The sequence below is a fragment of the Corvus hawaiiensis genome, chromosome 3, assembly GCF_020740725.1.
Source record: "Corvus hawaiiensis isolate bCorHaw1 chromosome 3, bCorHaw1.pri.cur, whole genome shotgun sequence".
NCBI lineage: Eukaryota > Metazoa > Chordata > Aves > Passeriformes > Corvidae > Corvus > Corvus hawaiiensis.
The window spans coordinates 119,993,217-120,012,921 of NC_063215.1; the positions used below are offsets into that span (position 1 = coordinate 119,993,217).

Below are 19,705 nucleotides of genomic sequence, written 5' to 3' on the forward strand. Positions count from 1 at the left end.
ACATACACAGGAATCAAAACCACTTCAGTAATCTGACAACATGTCCAGCATCCCGAAGTACAATTACAGCTCTATAAATACACAAAATACTTTCCATTTAAACATTTCAGGCATGTTAAAACTGTGGAGCCACTAAAGGTGTTTGAAGCATCCTCAGAGCTGTGGCTCCAAACAAAATCCGTTACTATGCTGAAATGTAGCTTCAGCATTTGTTTTCTGTGCCTACATCTCTTGGACAAATGGACAATGAAATTGCCACTCCCACAGAAGTCTACCTGACTTCCAAGATGCAACACTGGATTTTTGGAAGAAAGGAAAAGAAAGAAACAAACTCAGTGAAACAGAATACTGGGGCATCATGGTCTGATGCATCTCAAAATGCAGAATCTTCTCTGCTGCTTCAGACATAACATTAAAAAGAAAAAAAAAAAAAAAGAACCCCAATCCTCAAAATAAGGTTAATGGTTTTATTTCCCTGTGCCTTTGTCAATTATTTCCTTTAATAAAATGCCAAGTGCAGCTCTTGCTTGGGGCTGTCTCACACTTCCTATATGAGATGCTATTTAAAGTTGCTTCTGGTTTTCCATGCATTAACCTGCCTGGAATACTGCTGTTTAACTGCCTACAACGATATTGTCACTTGTAATTTTTAAACCCAGACGTCCTTTTTGACACACAGGCAGCGTGGAGGAGGATGATGATGACTGATTTGAATACAGATGGAAAATCAAGAGGAGGAGGAGGGGAGGAGGAGCATGGGACCAGCATTCTGATGAAACTCAGAGTAAAAGAGAGGGGAGGGAGAGAATTTGACAAAATCTCTGTTTCATTTGCCAATCACGACTGATCTCTGTAATAAACAGGTGAAAGAAACTGTTGGCAGAAGGACCTATGCAATTTATTGCTGTCTAGAAAGTGAGGTGAAAAGATAAAGGATGCCTTTGGCTAAAGCCTGGAATGTTAGAGGTGAACTTCCCACATTCCAGAAAGCAGCCCCATGTCAGCCATTAAATCTCTTAAATCAACATGAACCAACTTATTCTGTGATTTTCCCCCTTAGTACAAGACCCCAGTCCTGCTCTAAGGAATTTCTGACCTTTCCCCATTGCAGCTACAGGTCATTGGAAAGGGGCCAGGCAATACTCAATTTATAATGACAACACCCCTGGAATCAGGTTCAAGTGACTTGTAAATAGAATCAAGATCACAGAGTGGTATGGGTTGGAAGGGACCTTAAAGATCACCTAGTTCCAACTCCCCAAAAAAACACTTCTAAATTATTTTCTCCGAACTCTTTCAAATTCTCATCTCCAGCTCAAGGGTTTAGGTATATTGGTTGCATAATCAGCTGAATACCACCAAAGTAACTGAGAGCAGTCTATGAGTCAGCAGTAAACTTCTTCTCTTTGCTGAATAGTGATGGGAACTTGCCAGGTAATTGGCAGTGTGTGTTATTTCACACTCACCTGGCGGTCATAGTTGATTTGAGCTTCCTGCTCAATGTCAGAATCCAACTCTGGCACATCGGATAAATCTGAATCCGATTCCTCGCTGTAGGAATCAACACCACCCTCTGCTTTAAAAAAAAAAATCAATATATTGAACACGTGGAATTGCAAGAAAATAGTTAGTGATGTTTTTATATCATTTGGACTATGGGCAAAGCACTATTCAAGAAGTTTCAAAGCTCAAGCAGCTTGTAAAAGTCATGGGGGCTGACTGAATGTGTCAGACTTCATTTCTGTCTCTCCTGTTTCCCTGCCCGGGGCAGGAGGGTGGCAGAGAGAAGCAAAATCACTGAACAGTTACTGGTACAGTTCCAGCATCAGAGAATTCTGCTTTCTTAACAGGCTCTGGAGTGCAGACACACAAAAATGGCAAATGAAAGCGTCCACTGATCACTTTTTGTGCTTAAAATATTTGCTGTAGATATTTTACCAAATTGTGTGTGTACAGAGTGAAGTTTTGCCCTTTTGCTGCAGGGAATCTAGATTTTAGCAACCACCATGACACAGTGCATATGGCTGTGTTAGGATATTATAAGGATCACAAATAGAACAAGAAGAATATCCGAAGCACAGCTATTGCATAAATATGAGATATTTGTTGTGAGATATGTGAGATTGCACTGAAAAATAAAACTAAACAATTAAACACGTGTAGTGTGACTTCTGAATGCAAGTTAGATGGCTAAGGTTGAAAATTCAACTATCCAGTCCCTCGAAATTTCTTCTTCCAGACACTTAGAAGAATGCTGCTCATGTATTCCCAAACACAAATATTGCAGGCTGCAGCAGCTTTTAATGTGCCCCAAACCAAGGCTTGTCTTTGAGAACTCCAATGTCCCCAAAATGTTGAGCATATGCAATTCCAAAGAACTATAATTTTTTTTTCCTGTTAATTCAATGAAAGCTCTTCCAGCAGTGCTGCATTCTCTGTTGATTTAATTTAATAAATACTAGAGCAGAGATGATGTTTACCTTGCAGAGAGGCTTCCAGGATGCCGTTGGTTATCCCTTCTGGAACAAATCTCCACTGAAAAACAGAGTGATCAGCACCTCCTGTGCTCAAAACCCACTGGAAATCATGGGACCAGCGCACATTGGTGACATGGGCTGAGTGGCCAACATATTTCCTGAATTTAGCTCCTGAAAACAAGAAGAGAACTGCTGGTATGTAAGGGGGGAAAAAAAATAACCTTGTAACTAATGTAACTAATGAAGTTAGGCTCCAAACAGAAACACACACTTGTGAAATCTGAAAACCAAAAAATACTCAAATGCCTCATTTGATATTCTAATACAAAAGTAATTATAATATAAGGATAAGTGGCATAAAATAATATGGACAGTATCTTCAGTTGTCAGAAAAGTGCTTCAATCTTGGAAGGGAGTACCAGACACACACAAGGTTTAATTTTCACCTTTCTGGCCATGAGTGCCAGTGTGAACTCGACCCATGCATTACATATTTCCTAAGAACACCGATTTTGAAAATACACTGAGATGTGATATCAAATTAAACACTGAAGCTCATAGAAGGGCAAAAGGTTGTTTGATTTGGATTGCTGGCTTTATGCTAGGTAGAGTTCAAATCCTGACGAAGCAGCCACACATGCTCTACACTTCTGAAAACAACTACACAGAGAAGGTTAAAGTCTGGTCTCTGTATCCATTAATACTCACAGGAATTGTGCACACTAATTTGAATTATACACCAGAATGAAAAGCCACCATTAGAAAACACACTGACACAGTGTTGAGATAAATATTGCATTTTTCAGCCGTACAAGATTCCATCTTACCTTTCTTTAGGCATGGAAACCTGAATAATTTCACCAGCCCAAAGTCATCGCCAGTCACCAGCACGGAGCTGTTGTAATTCCCATCCACAGAGTTGACATCTGTAATGTTTGTGTATTTTGGCCAAATTCCACTCACTTCAGATCCTATCACACAAGTCCACGAGGCCCAGTGAATTCCTTTGATCTCATCTTTGCTCGTTAGATGCTTCCCAGCTGAAAATGTGCAGGTGAATAACCAATTTCATAATTTGCTTTTAAGAAACTGTTTCTTTTCATCATATTTATCTGTATTCTAGTTGTGATTAATTTTTAACCTCAATTAAGAAGAGTCACAATCTTCTTTAAATTACTATAATCTCTCATTTGTGGTGTTTGAGGACATCACACATCTGAGGAGTTCTAATGCAGCTGCATTCGAAATAATTAGAATACTAATGAGAATTAGCATGCTAATTAGAATTAGCATGCTGAAAACATACAAAAGTGGAAAAACTTCATAATTCCAAATCACTTCTACCAAAGAAATGCCTTCAGTAGAAAGTACTGTGAATAGCATGAGTTCCTAGAACACTTTCAAGTACTAGGTTAATAATACAAATTTCTAAATCACGCTCATGTGCTACTAGGAGTTTTTCGTCCACATTGTCTTATGTCCCTGAAATGTGAGTACTTGGTCAGTCAGCCATTCTGTGGTACTTTTTACTTACAGGGCTGTTTTAGAGTTGATTGAAGGCTGCCAAACTAGCTCAAAAGAACTCAAAATTTTCTTTCTAAAGCTCTCTTCTGCAACAGTTTCCTCTAAATATTTTAAAGCATTCTCAAGTAAAAGTAAGTCAATTAGTTATCAGTGCTGTTTCTACTAACAAGCTTTAACACTGAGAACCTCAGCAATTTGAGCTGACCCAAACAGTTCTCCTATTTTTAGTTACATTTTTAAAAACATTCTGATCACAAACAGGAATCATTTATCATTTGAAGGAAGCACAACAGGGTCAGAGGGGCTTTGGTGGTTACCTGAGAGTGAGTCAACCTGGAAAAGTTGCTATGAAAAAAATGTATGATTTACACAGCAGAGACAGCTTTTCCTTAAAGCTGAGGCTATTCAGTGAGTACTGATTTGAAAACAAGCAGTGGGTATTTCTCTAAGTTCCAGCCAGAAAACTCCACTTGCAGCTGTAATATTTATATCTTATTTGTGGTGTTTTCTTCAAACCAAAACCAACATTTAATTGCTCATAACACGAGCCCCTTGTAAACTCACAGGGCATCTTGTAGAAGAGCCTCTCTCCAGCACCATCGTTGGTCTGCAGGAACTTGCTGTCCACAGACCAGTCAATGTGAGTGATGAAACTGGAGGATTTGTTGCATTCCCCGATTTTTTTGTATCGCTGGGCGACGGCGTAGATGTCCACAGGCCCATCGTTGGAGCCCACAGCCAGGTAGGAGCCATCCGGGGAAAACTTCATCTCATGGATCACCTCCTTGCGGTCCTTGATGTGAACCACCTCAGTCATGTCCCTGCAGGAGCCAGAGGTGAGAATGGCAACTGGGAACCCAGGAACTTGAATCCACAGATAAGACGACAAATGCACTGAATAATGTGTACAATAAAAATCAGATTTCACTTTAAAACCCCTTTTTTTTTGTGGATAACTTCCCACTGCTTCCTTCTTTTTTTGTGGATAACTTCCTATTGCTTTCATTGGTTCTAAGCATCTTCTAAAGCAACAAATAGAAACCACATTGTCTGTCCACAATGCTCTTCATTCTCTCCACTTGCTCTAATGAAGTACTGCTAGTATCATCCAACCCAAATTTATTTAGGTACATTTTGTAGGTGTATCTTTTAAATCCTGACACACAGTACTTTTAAAAGCAAAGTCCTGAAAGGAGAAGCATTCCTAACCCAAGACAGAGATTTCTAGGAGGCATCAGACAAATTAGCAGGACAAGATTACAGGGAGACAAAGAAGATTAACTTCTTTAGAAAAATAGTAATCATTGGGAAGACTTTTAAATTAATGTGAACAGCTCACTTAAGTTTTGTTAAAGTCATTGAAGCAGAGCATTACAGGGGTTTTCCCAGGCTTTTCCCTCCTATCAGCTAGGAGTTCCAAGTATTTTAAGTATATGCTTGGCAAACATATGGAGTAACGGCCAAGAGGGGGTAAACTCTTCCAGGTATCAATTAAAACATGTTTTGTGTTTTGAAATCACCCTGGGGATCTGCCTATTTCACTCATTGGCAAATTTCACGTTTTACCTGCTTTTGTGCGCCCTCCATAACAGCATTCCAGACAGAAAATGCCTAAGAGGCAGCCATGCAAAAAAAAGCTTTCCTCTAACACAAAAAGGAGAATTCAGGTATACCTTGAAAGTACTTAAAAATGTCTTTTGATCACCAATTATTTTGCCTGGTATGTGTATGACAGGAAATAAATCATGCAGTCAAGGAGATCCCTCTCAAAACTATGCTCTCTCTGTTATGCACATTTCTTCTCACTAAATACCTGTATAATTTCAGACTACAGGAAAAGAGCCAAACTTGAAAACCTTAAGTTTTATCAATATTATTACTAAGAGCTAACATTTTGAAATTAAATAAAGCATAGATTTTCTCCTCGTTGCCGAACTACCACCTCTTAGAAGTGATATGGATGCATCTGCAAGTATTATTTCTTTTTTCTGATAAAATACCATCTTACCTTACTCTGAGGACAATGAAGGAGCCATCCTTCATCCCAAGTGCCAGCTGGGATCCATCAGGACTGAAGGACACGCTTCGCACGGCCTCTTCCATATTACAGCGAGCGATCAAGGCATGGTCAGCAAGGCTCCACAGCCTGCCCCAAAGGGAAGGGAGAGCAGGAGGGGGCTCTTCCTGACTCCCCAGGATTTGGGTGTCAAGAGGAACCCCAAAGGTCTAACTCAGTAAAATCAGTAAAATCAATTGCACACACCCCTTGCGTTAATATTGTGTAAAGGACTGAGTCTCTTTTAACCTGAACACATAATGTGGAAGAAGAAAACAGAGTGAAGCTCAATTACACCATCACTTGGTGCCATTTCCAGACTTATCTGATAGAATTCTCCAAAATGAATAAGAAAAAGTGCAGCTTCTGTAGACAGGAAGGGTCAATGCAGCTCTGAGTGAAATTTTCACTGAAAGCAACACTCAGGGAATATGAGCATTCCAACCACAGGGAAGATCTTCTTGTCCTAACTCTGAACGAGCTAGGAGACAAAACTGCATATTGATTCCCTCATTTACAGCAGTGCAGTTAAAAAGAATCAACCAGTAAATTATGTCCTAAGATAAAGGCAAATAATGGCCCTATATTTTTCTGAAGGAATGGAGGGAGCTTCCCAGATCACTATAGGCTGGTTAGTCAGATCTCAGTAGCCTGCAAAACCCAGAAATTTAAAGAACAGTTAAAAGAATGGGGAAAATGCATAAAACACCTCTCTCAGCGTAGAGAAATTAAGCCAACAATACCCAGCTATTTTTATTTTGAGGACAGTCATAAATTCAATATATTGGTAAAATCTTTGGTAAAGTATGAGAATTACGAATCAGCAGGTGAGATTATGCGCTAAACTGGACAAAAGAACAATTTGTGCAGGAACTGTAACGTGACACTGGACCAAGTTGTAGAGCAAAGCTGGACAGGAAGGAACGCTCAGGCCGGATGGGAGATACTACTGAGAGTTGTAGCACAAACTTTGGAACAGTAACAATTCCCGTTTCCAGTGAAGGCACGGGCACAAAGAGAGCTGTACTGAGCTCTGCTCTGCACAGGAAGCTTGGAGGCACTGGGAGCACAGGAGGCTCCAAAGGAGAAAAAGTTACGTTGTTGGCACTAGAACAAACAGTATAAACACAACTTGGATGGAGCTTGAAAAGAAGGTGGAAAACAAACAGATGTAAAACTGGTTTCAAAGACAAACCAGAAGCAGGATCAAGAATCTTGCAGCCTCACAAGGCAGAAGCTGTGAGCTCAATACAAAAAGGAATGAACCAGGAAGGCTTTGGAAAGATTTTGGAGGAAACACTAGGATACAATTGTTGCTCCAAAATATTACTTCCACAAAAATCAGTTTGTCCCATACTCTAGAAGCATAATTGCAATACATGACAGTCTGTTTAGTAAATGTAATAAATAATTCCCTGTGCCCTCAGAGAATGATAATTTCTCCCGGTTCCTGTGGTAAGAGACAGGGAGCAGGCAGTTTTCCTAGCTGAGATGCTTTGCTTTGGAAATGTAACATGTAAGAAGCCTATATTTGGGTAGAGCCTTCTCTCAGCTGGGCTAGGGAAAAATACAGTAACTCCTCTTCTCATTTAGACATCGCAGACACAAGAATATCATCTGACTCACTAAATACTTTTATTTCTAAACCAATTTAGATTTATATTATATACTCACTCTTTGCAAAATAGTGTGATAATCAAATACTAAGAAAAATTACCCAGTGAAGTGCAATACAGAAGCATCCCTGTTGATGCAATTTTAGTGTTACAGAAAAATTGTAGGGAAATGCTTTTGCGTACTTTTTTATCTTAAAGGAAGTATTTATACATTTCACTGGAATTCCTCACATGAAGCCATAATCTATTAAAAAATCCACTAGGATTCAAATCCCCCACTCTTCTAGTGCCCAAACAGCTCAAAGATGTGCGATGTAGGGCAGTAAAATCCCTGCACACTTGAGAGATGGCATGTCCAAAGGCATCAGGGATATCATAACTGCTCCAACAGTGATAAGAATGGTAAGAGCAGAACTCATCAAGGCTTGATGAGCACACAGATCCTGCCGTGCTTCCTGGAGGGGCGCGAACTGCGTCAGGCTCTGAGTCAGCAGCACCCTCCCCAGCTCCAGGAGCTGAATTACTCTGCTCACCAAGAGATAAACCCAAGACAAGAAATCCCATCTTAGTGGGGCTTATTGGCTTCAGGGCAGTGCAATGCTAATCCCAGCTTTGCAGCCCTTCCTCCAGAGCTAACCTGCATCCTGACAGGACACTTGTGCCTGTCTGTGACACTGGACAGGCAAACCCCAGCAGAAGAGACCATTCATGCACTGCATAAACTGAAAGAAATAATCCTCCTGCAGGAAGCAGGGAGAAAACAGGACTGTAGAGAACAACTGGCAGTTCTGTTGGTTTCACACGCAGATTTTAATTGGGGTTAGAAACAGATGAGGGATAGTATGGATAGGAAACCAGTACAAGTGAAAAGATTGAAAGGGAAGAAAAAAGAAATTCCAGCTGAGCAGCAAGCCTCAAGGCAGAGGTGAATCATAATGTGCAATCTGAAGGAGCGTTGATCAGAAGATGGGTGTACGGTAGGAGATGGATTTTTCCCATTGAAATAGGGCCAAAGGGTAAAATCCACATCTATGTTTCCAAAATAGGTTGTCTAGTAGTCCCTAAAAACTGTAAATCTCTTCGGTAACTGCCTGGGGTTGATTTATAAATATGCATTCAAATCATCTGTAGAAGACAAAAAGCAGTGAAATGGGTTTGGAAAAAAACTGATGGAGGAGTTAGAAATCAGGATAGCAGAGTGAGGAGAAACCACCGAGCAGGCCATCAGGGGACAACCAACCCGGGCCTGTGCTGTGCTGCAAGGGTGGAACCACCACTGAAGGTAGGACATGGGAGACTGCCAAAACAAAGCCAGGTCTCCCCAAAACGTCTCCAGTAGCTTTGGCACTCAGGAAAATCTCCATCTCTTTAATCACAGGTAAATAATAAGTTCCACTGGGCAGAGTTCATGCTTAGGTGAGAACACACAGCAGCTCTGTGGTTGTGGACTCAGGGAGAGTGTGAGCTGGACCTCCAAACTCTACAGTCAAGTCTCACTAAGCACAACAAAATGCCTTTTTTCCCCCAGAGGCTTATCAGTTTGCCAAATTTTCATAGGGACAAGAAAAAGGAACACCCTTCACTTTGTGACAATGTCCACAAATATGTGGACAAAATTTAAAATCTCTGCTACAAAGCCTCAAGGCACAAGTGCTACAACTAAACATAGAATCACAGAATATCCTGAGTTGGAAGGGATCCACACGGATCAAGTCCAGCTCCTGGCCCTGCACAGACACCCTGACAATCCCACCCTGGGCATCCCTGGGAGCGTTGTCCAGGCTCTCTGTGCTGGAGCTCTGGCAGCCTTGGGGCTGTGACCATTCCCTGGGAAGCCTGTTCAGTGCCCGACCACCCTCTGGGGAAAGAGCCTTTCCCTGATACCCATCCCAAACCTCCCCTGACTCAGCTGCAGCCGTTCCCTTGGGTCTTGTCACCGGTCACAGAGAGAAGTGATCAGTGTCTGCTCCTCTGCTGCCCCTTGTGACACAGGTGCATTTCATCAATCTCATTTTCTGGCATTTTAACTGAATTGGTTTTAGATCAGATTTCCTAAACACTCAAGGCTGAAGCAGACACCTTCTGAGTAAAACACTGGATGAAGGTATTTAGGCTTGTTGCTTGTTTTACCAAAAGAGAAGTACAAGGTGGCCACTCTCTATTTAGGTCACTTTTACACAACAGGAATAAATCAGTACTTCAAGCAGAACACATAAATCCAGCACATTTTGAATATAAATTCTGATTACTTTTACCCAATGTGTGGCACCCAAATATGAAAACTGAAGAGAAAAAGCAAAGCTGCTAAGAAAAACACGGGGGAAAAATGTTGTCTTAATAGAGTCTTAACGTAAGGCCAGCAAGTCAATCCATTACAAATTAATGGGCACGTGAAGTAATAAAATCACCAAACCAGATGCAGCCTTACCGCACGGATCGATCGTCGCTGCCCGTGACTGCCAAAGGCTTCTTGGGATGCACGGCCAGGGCCCAGAGCTCCCCCTCACAGTGGCCCTGCATGATCAGCATGGGCTTGTCCCTCTCCCTCACAAGCACCTCGAAGATCTCGCTGTCCTGTGTCCCCGCCAGCAGTCTGTCGGCTTTCCAGCACACGCTGCGGATGGACAGGCCTGGGGGGCACACCGGGAGCTGCCCTTAGTGCCAGCCGTGCCAGGGGATGGCACAGCCAGCACTGCTGAGAATTCCAGAGGTCATTCCCAGCTGGCATGTTTGGCACCGGGGTCACACAGAACATCCCAGCTGATTCGAAGCTCAAAGCAGTTCTGTCAGATTTTGCCCATTTGACACACAAAGAGAAAGCCCAATCCTGAGAAAACATGCTTCCTGCACACCTTGGGAATTTAAAAACCAGCTCCATTTCACAGGATTTAAAGATCTAAATTTTATATCAGCCAAGGGGTTGCTGTGACTGAAGCTGGTTCATTCCATTTTTCAGTACTTTACTTTCTTGCACATTCAAATAAAATTTTAATGGTGAATTTAAATGGTTTGTGCCCACATTATCACCCTTACCCACTTCAATCAAAATGGATTATTGAAACAAAAAATAAAAAAAAGAAAAGGCATCCCTCCTCCCAAAAGCCAAACCAACAGAATTTTGCTTTGCATAACTTTTAGAGAGCTTGATCTTATTCCACAAATCTGAGCCTAGCTTTGGAGCTGGAGTTTTACTGATCATGAGCTTAAAAACACCCTCTCAGCAGTCTGAGCAATTTGGTAGCACTCTCTGGTCAGCTGCTTGCAAGGTTCGTATTTTCTCTTCCAGTTCATGCAAAAAAGTTTGGATATCGGGTCTAGATGCTGTGAGACGTGAATGAATAAAAAAATCCATTTGTCATGTAGTCAAGGTCATCCACACCATCATTTTCTTTTTTTTTTTTGGAATCAAATACATAATGCAATGAACTACTGGTCACACAAATAAAATATTCTCATCTCCTGAGAAGGTTAAATTAATCTTCATTTATTTTCTTGTCCAGTTCCAGCAGCTTTTAATTTTTATAATGCCATTTTATGACTTAGCTAAATTCATACTGAAGTTCTGACTGCCATCTTCTTCTTGATAGACACCTATGACCACACAAGGAATGGAATTCCAATTGGAATTCAGTGAAAGATGGGCACTGTTACATTTTGGATTACAAAGCACATCTTTGGACGTGGGAAAGGCAATGTTCTCTGTGAACATACTGCACATGAAGAAAGATTTCTCAGGGTTTGTTTGACAGCCAATGACTTTGCATGCTTTAGAAAAAGAACTGGAAAGGAGGGACAGAAGGTCCCAGGTAAGCATTAAAGCTCCACCACTGCTCGAGGCTACAGATGTGCTTATATTAATCAGTGCCAATGACAACTGAAAACAAAACCCCACTTCCAGAGGTTGGGATTAGCCTCCAAGGCAGTTTTCACTTGCCCAGATCTTTGCTTTTTGGTTATTTGTTGCTACTGTTTTCTAGAAATTCATGTTAATGAATTCATTATGATTCAAGCTGCAAAACCTACGTAACGCCAGGAGTGCAGAGCACAGGGACTGCTGCTTGGGTGTCTTGGACAACTTTTTGAGGGCTAAATTCCATGAGGGAACACTACACCCTTGATAACGCATGCATTGTGATCTGTGAGATTGTAAGTGCTTCAAATTATAAAATAAAGTGATGACTGAGCTCACAGGAAGCAGGATTAGATTCAACAAATGTAATTATCACCAATTTAATAACATTCTCTCTAACAAATCTGCCAAGTGCTACCATTCCAAATGCATGAGTGGAGTGTTCAGATGGTCAGCACCTGGGAGTATCGGGCTCCAGAAATCTCAATTAGTTAAATGAATTGCAAGTAATTAATTAATTAAGGTCTGGCTAACTTCATTCTCCCATCTTAAAGTGTTTAATTAGTTCTCACTTATCTTCTTGCATTTGCATGGTGGGGAGCAGTGACTGGATCCCTGTGTTTATACCATGAATCAAGGAACACTCCACAGGTTACAGAATTGTCAGAGAGGGAAGGGAACACAGATCCAAAAATAAGTACAGTCATTAAGTAAAAAAATCAGCAGTATGCAGAGACATTTATACTTCACATTAAATGCTGTCACAATCCATTATCCAGATGTGTGAAAAACCATTAAAGGAACAGCTCATTACCTTTGTATCCTTGTTCAGTCTCCCTGAGATCAATTTTAGTAATTGGTTTGAACTCGGTGTCCCACAACCGAATGCAGCCATCTCTCCCTCCAGTGGCAAAGCCTTCCTCACAAGCATACATACTAAAAATTCCAGCCTGTCAACCAACAGCATCCCAAGTTTTAAAGGTCTTCACAACAAATTTAAACACACAAAGCAAACGTTTTCAAACAGACTCTTGTTAAAGGCCAGAAACTGCTGGGCACAAAAGTGTTGCCCATCCAGAAAGCAAACCAGCAAACACAGCTTTTATTTCAAGTGCTCCACTTGAGTGGTTTATGTAGAAACCTTTGTGCAAATAGCAGTGATACAGCCTATCTGCAGAACTTCAAATTTGGGTTTGTTAATATTATGACAAGGACAACTGAATAACTAATGGAGCACTTAAAATAAAGAGTTACCCGGGATAAACAAAACCAAGCAAACAAGCAATACAAATATTCTTACAGGAGCAGAGGTGACTGAGACATTCTTTCATGAATTCAGCTCAGACATCGTTTGGAATCTGACAGGAACTGAAAGAGTGTCAATTCATTCTCTTTGTTGAAAACAAGGTTTTATTACAGTTTGAGTTTCTCCTTTGTTTTGAAAATGCCTCATGATTAGTGACTGTGCTGAACCACCTTGGAATAGCTCAAGGAATGCCTGCTGAGTCAGTATTTTATCAGGAAAACCTTGGTTAAGAGATAGGTTGAACTGCATGGAGATAAATACAATGGAGAGAAAACCTCCATTTTCAAAGTGGCCTTGTGCAATGTCTTAATAGATTAATATTTCTAAATATTAATTACATAGAGATTAGAAATTGGGCAAGAGATTGCATATCAGCCATGGCAAACTCCATAATTTATCACATTGTATACAGAGTGATTGTATTTAATCATTCTAATGAATCTAAATAAATTTCTGCTAATATACTGCAGGGCGTTATTGCTTGCCGAAGGCATTCCTGTGTTATTGCAGCTGCAGTTTCACAGTAGTTCCTCAGGTAAGATGTCTCACTGACTCCAGTCTCTTTGCTTTCATAAATTAGGGGCTACTTCTACAAATAACCAGAACTCTGCTGAACACTTAGATCTCCTTTGAATCCTAATGAACTGTCACCATAACCAGTCTGGGGAGGTCAGAAAAAACACGTTATTTTTGCAGTGCTCTTCCTAGAACAAAACTATAGTGACAAGTGTTAGAAGTCATATCACTCTCCTTAAGAAAATTGTCTTGCTTCCTTTTTTTCCAAAAACCCCACACCGGGATGCCATTACGCATAGTCATATTCCAAATAGGAGCAGTTCTCAAATACATCTGAAATAAGACAAGGAAGTCCTACTGTGTCTTTATTGTAGCAACAACAGAGGCAAATTAATTACATTGGAGTGGTTAGAAATCTAACACAACCCTGTACATCCCCCTTTCACTCTGTAATTATGAGAGCTCCAGACTGGGGGTGGTGGTTTGTGGGTGTGTGTTATGAAAGCAATTGGAGTAAACTGTCTCTGGAGTATGGCTGGAATGCAAACTCACAGATTCAACAGGTTTGCTCCACACTGAAGCTCTTCTGAAGAGTCAGACTCCAGTGTTGGGAATTTTAGTAATACTATAATAATAGTAAAATTCTATTTAAGCCCAGATAATCTGCTTCCCAATTATTTTTAAGTAAACCGATAATAACCGAAGCTACTCAATCTGTGAAACTTTAGATTTAGAGACTTCATCTGACATTTGGTTTATTTGGTTAGATGGAGGCTATAAATATCAACAGTTCTGGCACTATCAGCTCAGCATCTGTTGGCAACACGTACAACATTGCATCTAAGTTCTTAATTGCTGAACAGCCTCAGACATCCTTCTGACCCGAAATGGAAGGAAATCTTTGTAGCTAAGCCTTCAGGAAGTTTTTCAATTCAATGAACAGTTCCTTATCAAACAGACATGAAAGCACCACTTACACTGTGTGCTCCTTGAATTGTGCGGACCAAGTTGAGCCCTTTCCAAACATAGATGTCTCCATTTAAAGCCCCGGAGTAGGTGATGTCTTCTTTAGCGCAGGCTAAACACAGGATTGTTTGGAGATCTCCTGTTTTACCAAATATTCCTCTCTTTGCTGTCAGGGCATTTCCACACAATGTCCAAAACTGTGAAATGTAAATGGCAGATCAGGAGAAGTTTCTGCAGAATTTCTGGTTTTTCACATTAATGTGCAGATCTCAGACACACATCCTGACAGAGCAGTGCCTGGGCAAGCACTGAAGTGATTCCTTTGGTGCTATCAGAACACCCACCACTCCAAAGCCTGCCCATTTACCAAGGAAATATCCAGGCAAACGTAGTACATCTAAACCCAAACCAAATGATCAAACTGCTCAAGAGGGTGAGGTTCAATGCTGCCTCAATATAGCCACACTGCCCCTTCTCATTCTCTCACTGTCCTTCATCAGGTTTTGCTGGGAAATGCTGTCCAGACAAGTGCATGTTTTTAAACCCAAGAAAATCCCATTTTTCTTTTCTGCAAAACACAGCTACAGCACTGAAGTGATAAAATGCTTTATCTTACACCACCTGCGTGCTGGAGCAGACATTTCTGCCCTTCCCCAGTGCACTGGAAGAGTTCTGTCCCTCAAATATAGTCACAGTTACAGAGAAACCATCTGTTCCACAGGGACTGCAAACGCTCGTACATGAGACAGCTCCCTGACTCCCAGAGTAACAGGTTCCCAAGGGTGGAATGGGGACTTGCTCAGCTGCCACACAGAAGTCATCAACATTCTGCAAAGAGGAATCTAAGACTGACTAGGGAGGAGGAAAAAAGTGAAGAAAACAGCTTGTCTCAGAAGGTTGTCTTTGGAGGAGAGCTAGAAATATCAGATGTTTGTTTCTGAATAAGAGAGCTTTTTTTGATTTAAATAAACAAGCAGAGAGGACAGTTTGTGTACTCAGTTGTCCCTCAAGGACCAGACCTTCTGGGGAAGGCAGAATAAAGAGACTATCAATGAGAGATAGCAAGAGAATTGCTGAAATCTCCAGTCCTGTCAGCACCAGGACATTCTAGACACGTGCAGATACAGAACAGCAAATCCCTGGGGTGCAGCACAGCACAGTCTGTCAGTGGAGCCATCCCTGCTCTTCCATCCAATGGACACTGGCAGAGACTGGACAGGAATAATGATGTGTCTGACACGGATTTATCACATCCATCTATTCCCATTTCTATTCATTTGCCTACAGCCAGATTTTTAGGTATTTTTCTAAAATTCTTTATTCCAGAAAATCCTTGGATCAAGGTTTTTTATTTCAGCTCCTTCTCTATTGTTAATTCAATTAAATTTTCCCTTTGCCTCTTAACATCAGCCAATTTAGAAGGCAGAGGGAATACTGCCCCCAGGGCTCTCATTCTGTGAGTAAAACCTAAACTCTCCTCCCTTCTGGTCAGCTGACGAAGGGTGGGAGAGCAGGCAGCAGTGTTAGAAGGGTGGAGGGAGGATCCTGAGCTCAGTGTGAGATTCCTTTGCTCCTGGGCTTTACCTCAGCTTCTAATCCCTGCTCAGCCAAATGAGCCAGCAGAACTGGATTGCTAAAGGCATAAACAGCACAATTCCTAAGCATTAGTCCCAATTCTCACAGTGATACTATTCCTTCAGAGCTGTTATTATCACATTCCCGCCACTTTGTACTGAACAGCAAGTTCAGGCCTCTGCTGGAGCACCACTGGAGGGAAACAAGGAGTCACTTCCCCTCCATGCTGCATTTTTCCTATTTGTTGGCATTCCTTTATCTCTGTGTATCTACAGTGCCTGGTATTCTCTGTGTTCAGGGTGATTATGGCCATTTTAAACAGAAGACAGGTGCCAAAGACAGGTTTTGGAAAACAGCTTGTGGAACACAACAGATGGTATCAGTGCTGCCAAAACCACCCACAGTTGAAAGCAGTGGTGGTTTAAGGGCACGAGCTTCTCAGGAACCAGAACTAGAGATATTAACTGGTTTCCTAAACTTCTAGTTAAAGCTCTTCCCACCCCAGTCATGTGAAATAATTGCCATCTGTTAGGAATGTTTTTGAGGAGACTGGAGAAAAATAGAAACCTGAAGGGGATATTGGCAAACAAGGATTTGTTTCTAAGCTTTCCACAGGCATGAGAATGTTTTACCCTAAACATCTGATATATATTAGGTTTACATTTAAAACACTTCCATAAAGGGTGACTTAGAGGGAGCAAATAGTGGGGCACCAGAGTTTTCTCTCTGCAGGCCCTGCACATTTCTCAGTGGTGTTCCATGAGAAGCCCAAGAGCAGGTCATTCTGTTCATACTTTGTATCTTTATTCCTCCTACAGCTGCTCAGGGACCCTTTGTGATGCTGGAAGAGGGAAACCCCTAAAGGCTGAGACCATTAGGGTGGAATGGAGAGGGCAGAAGACCCAAAATTGTAAGTATATAATGAATGAAAATTACACCAAAGGATCTTCCCGACTTTCTTGTTCAGGGAATCTGCAGCTCAGGCACTGCTGAATGTCTCAACTGGCTTCAAACAAAACATTTTGCAAAATGTTCACAGCGTAAAGAAAGAAAAATATAAACAGTCCTATATTTCAAGTCCTCATCAGGTAAGAACCCAGATTTTTTTGTGCAAGTACTTTTTCCAAGTAAATAATGAAAGCTCTTTACCTTTATGTGTTTTACTCCACAGCTGACAATCCTGTTTGGCTGATATTGATCCCAGGAAATATCAAATATCTGTTAAGAAATACATTAAGCTGATATTTTAACCTATACAGTAACGGCATCTAGGTTCAGCTTGCTTTTACCAGTGCTTAGCCATAATTTCTGTTGAAACGTATTACTACAAGTGAAAGAGCACTCTTCAGGTAAATTTGGAACTCTTTGTAATCAAAGGTCAAGGCAAATATGGAGGGTTCCTCACAGAGTTCTGTCAACACACTTCATCCCTGACTCCACACTGCCAATCCATTCCAGCTCCAAGATGTTAATGAATAACAATACTTACACAGGCATTCTTTCCACTCCCTCTTCTGTGCAAAAGCTCCTTTCTCTGGGTGGGAAAGTCAACTGGGACTAAGATTTTAGTACTTCTTGCCTGTCCTGGAGAATTCTGCTAATTCAGAACCTGATCTTGTACCTACTGAGGCCAGCAGCAAAACTTCCACACATGCAAAACTGGGAAGTGAATCAGTTCCGGAAGAGAAAATCTGAACAAGGACTAAGATGCTTTTTGTATTGGGAACATGGCAATGTACTTTAATGTATGCATCCATGTGCTTTTAAATATGTCAGGCAGGTATTTTGCTTATGCTAAACCCGGTACAACATTCCCTAATCCTGAATAACATTCTAAATTCAAACCCGGTCAGTTCACATCTTTATTTAAGTTATGATCCTTTACCTGAAGCTAACAGATATAAAAGAAATATTTATCCCAATTAAGTTTCTTCTACAGGCAACTGTCTTAAGGAAAAGTGAAAGGGATATAAGTAAATTTTCCCTCAGAATAAATTGTCTTTTTGACATACTCAGAGACAAGATGATCTTTGGCCATTGAGCTCCCATTTCACATCTCATATGAAGACCTACAGATCACCCTACTCAGTGTGTAGGTACAACATATTTCCTCTCTAGGCTTACTAACAGTGCCTTGTGCTGGGTCTGGCACAATGAGAAGGAATAAATATCTTGTCCAGTATTTTACAAGCCAGGTAGAATGACCAAAATTGCCTTTGCATTAACCTAACACAATCAAAAAATTACTTTTAAAACACCCATGCAGCTCCCAGACAAAATCCAGGAATGCTTCCATACAATTACCCTGTCAGAATGGCCTGTAGCTGTCGCCAGGAGCTTTCCCCTCTTCCAGTCCCAAATACACACTGTGTTTTTGGCATCCAGTCCCACAGAAGCCAAACGCTGAGGAAAAACAACAACAATCCAGTTAACAGGAAATCAACCCCAAATCACTTTGCTGTAGATCCCAGGATTATGTGCACAAATGGATTTTCCCACACATGACCTGGGTTTGAACCACATTCCAAAGGCAAAGACATTCACACTCAACATTTACTCACTGGAGAGAGCACTGAAATGTCTCATCTCTAAAAGGTCAGGTTATTGATTTCAGGCTACCAATGTTCCAAGCGAAATTCTTACCCTGAAATATCTGAGGTTCAGGTGCACACCTCTCTAGCACTTTGATTTATTAATCTGATAATAAAAGTGAAAGGGAAATAAAAGCTTTCACTATTTCCAACTACTGCTTTGTTCATTATGCTCATTTTGTTGAGCTTTAGAACCAGAACTGGATGTACTTTTAATAATTACCTTTTATATAGCTTGGTGTATCAAATCACCAGTTAAAATAACTAATTCATTAATAACCAAGCTAAATTCAAGTTTTCTTGGTCATCAATTAAAAGAACCTAACTTTAACACTTTTCAATCTCAATAATGCAAGAAATAAAAAGAACAGAATAAAATGGAGGGGGAAATCTGGAAGGGAAAAAGCAGAGTGCATCCACCTCTGACATACCCAGAAGATCAGCAATTACTACGGAAGTTGTAGGTCTTTTCCCTTCCAGTGACTGTCCTCATTTTGTCCAACTTAACGTGAATTCCATGAAAAATGGGCTCAAACTTTGAGTAAGCAAATTGTTTAAAATCTGGAGCTGTCTGTGATAACAGAAAAGGACTGAGCCACCAAAGAAAACAAGTGTCATTACCAGAAACTCCTCTGACATGCTGTATTAGAAAAAACATCTAATGCAATAAAGCCCTTAACAACCATATAACAGAGAGAGAAAATAACTGTTCAGAGCGGAACAGAAGGCTCCAGTTTTCATCCTGTAGCAATAATTCAGAGAGCAGGTACTCAAGGCCTTTTCATCCCATTCCTGAGTGTAAATCCACAGTGCACATTTTCCCTTTTGGGAGAGCCCCTCAACAGCCTCCGCATCAAGTGCAGTAGGTTCACACACCCTCTGCTGTCTTAACAGTTACAGTTTCCTGATTTAGAGGAATGAAAAGATGTTTTGGGACTTGGGTTTAATGGGAGCTGACAACAGGCATTATCCCAATGCAATACCTGCCTAGTGAATAATGCAGAACTTAATCACCGTCCCACCAGAAAACGCACTAAGCAATGTGGTGCTAATGAAAACAACAAAACAAAAACCATCCAAAAGACCCTACTCGAGACCCCTCACCACCAGAAAAAACTATTTACAGACTTATACCACAAATTCGTCTGAGTCCAGTCTCCTTCCACTGGAATCAAAATACAGAGAGAGGAAATGAGCTGCTCCTAGAGGAACAGAATGTTTTCATGAG

The 19,705-nt window shown here is 41.0% G+C and overlaps 1 protein-coding gene across 11 annotated transcripts in view; it reads right to left on the reverse strand.

Moving 5' to 3' along the window:
- EML6 (EMAP like 6) overlaps positions 1-19,705 on the reverse strand; it is a 90,609-nt gene that overhangs the window by 40,150 nt on the left and 30,754 nt on the right. For 7 of the 11 annotated variants that reach the window (XM_048297021.1, XM_048297029.1, XM_048297027.1 and 4 more), the window contains exons 4-13: positions 18,191-18,289; positions 17,036-17,104; positions 14,323-14,508; positions 12,338-12,473; positions 10,102-10,303; positions 6,010-6,147; positions 4,566-4,822; positions 3,305-3,517; positions 2,481-2,648; positions 1,467-1,576 (exon numbers count right to left, since the gene is read on the reverse strand). In XM_048297021.1, the coding sequence (XP_048152978.1) occupies positions 1,467-1,576; positions 2,481-2,648; positions 3,305-3,517; positions 4,566-4,822; positions 6,010-6,147; positions 10,102-10,303; positions 12,338-12,473; positions 14,323-14,508; positions 17,036-17,104; positions 18,191-18,289 (1,578 nt within the window). The remainder of the gene's footprint in view (positions 1-1,466; positions 1,577-2,480; positions 2,649-3,304; positions 3,518-4,565; positions 4,823-6,009; positions 6,148-10,101; positions 10,304-12,337; positions 12,474-14,322; positions 14,509-17,035; positions 17,105-18,190; positions 18,290-19,705) is intronic. The other 4 variants (XM_048297030.1, XM_048297028.1, XM_048297024.1 and 1 more) reach the window with 1 other exon arrangement.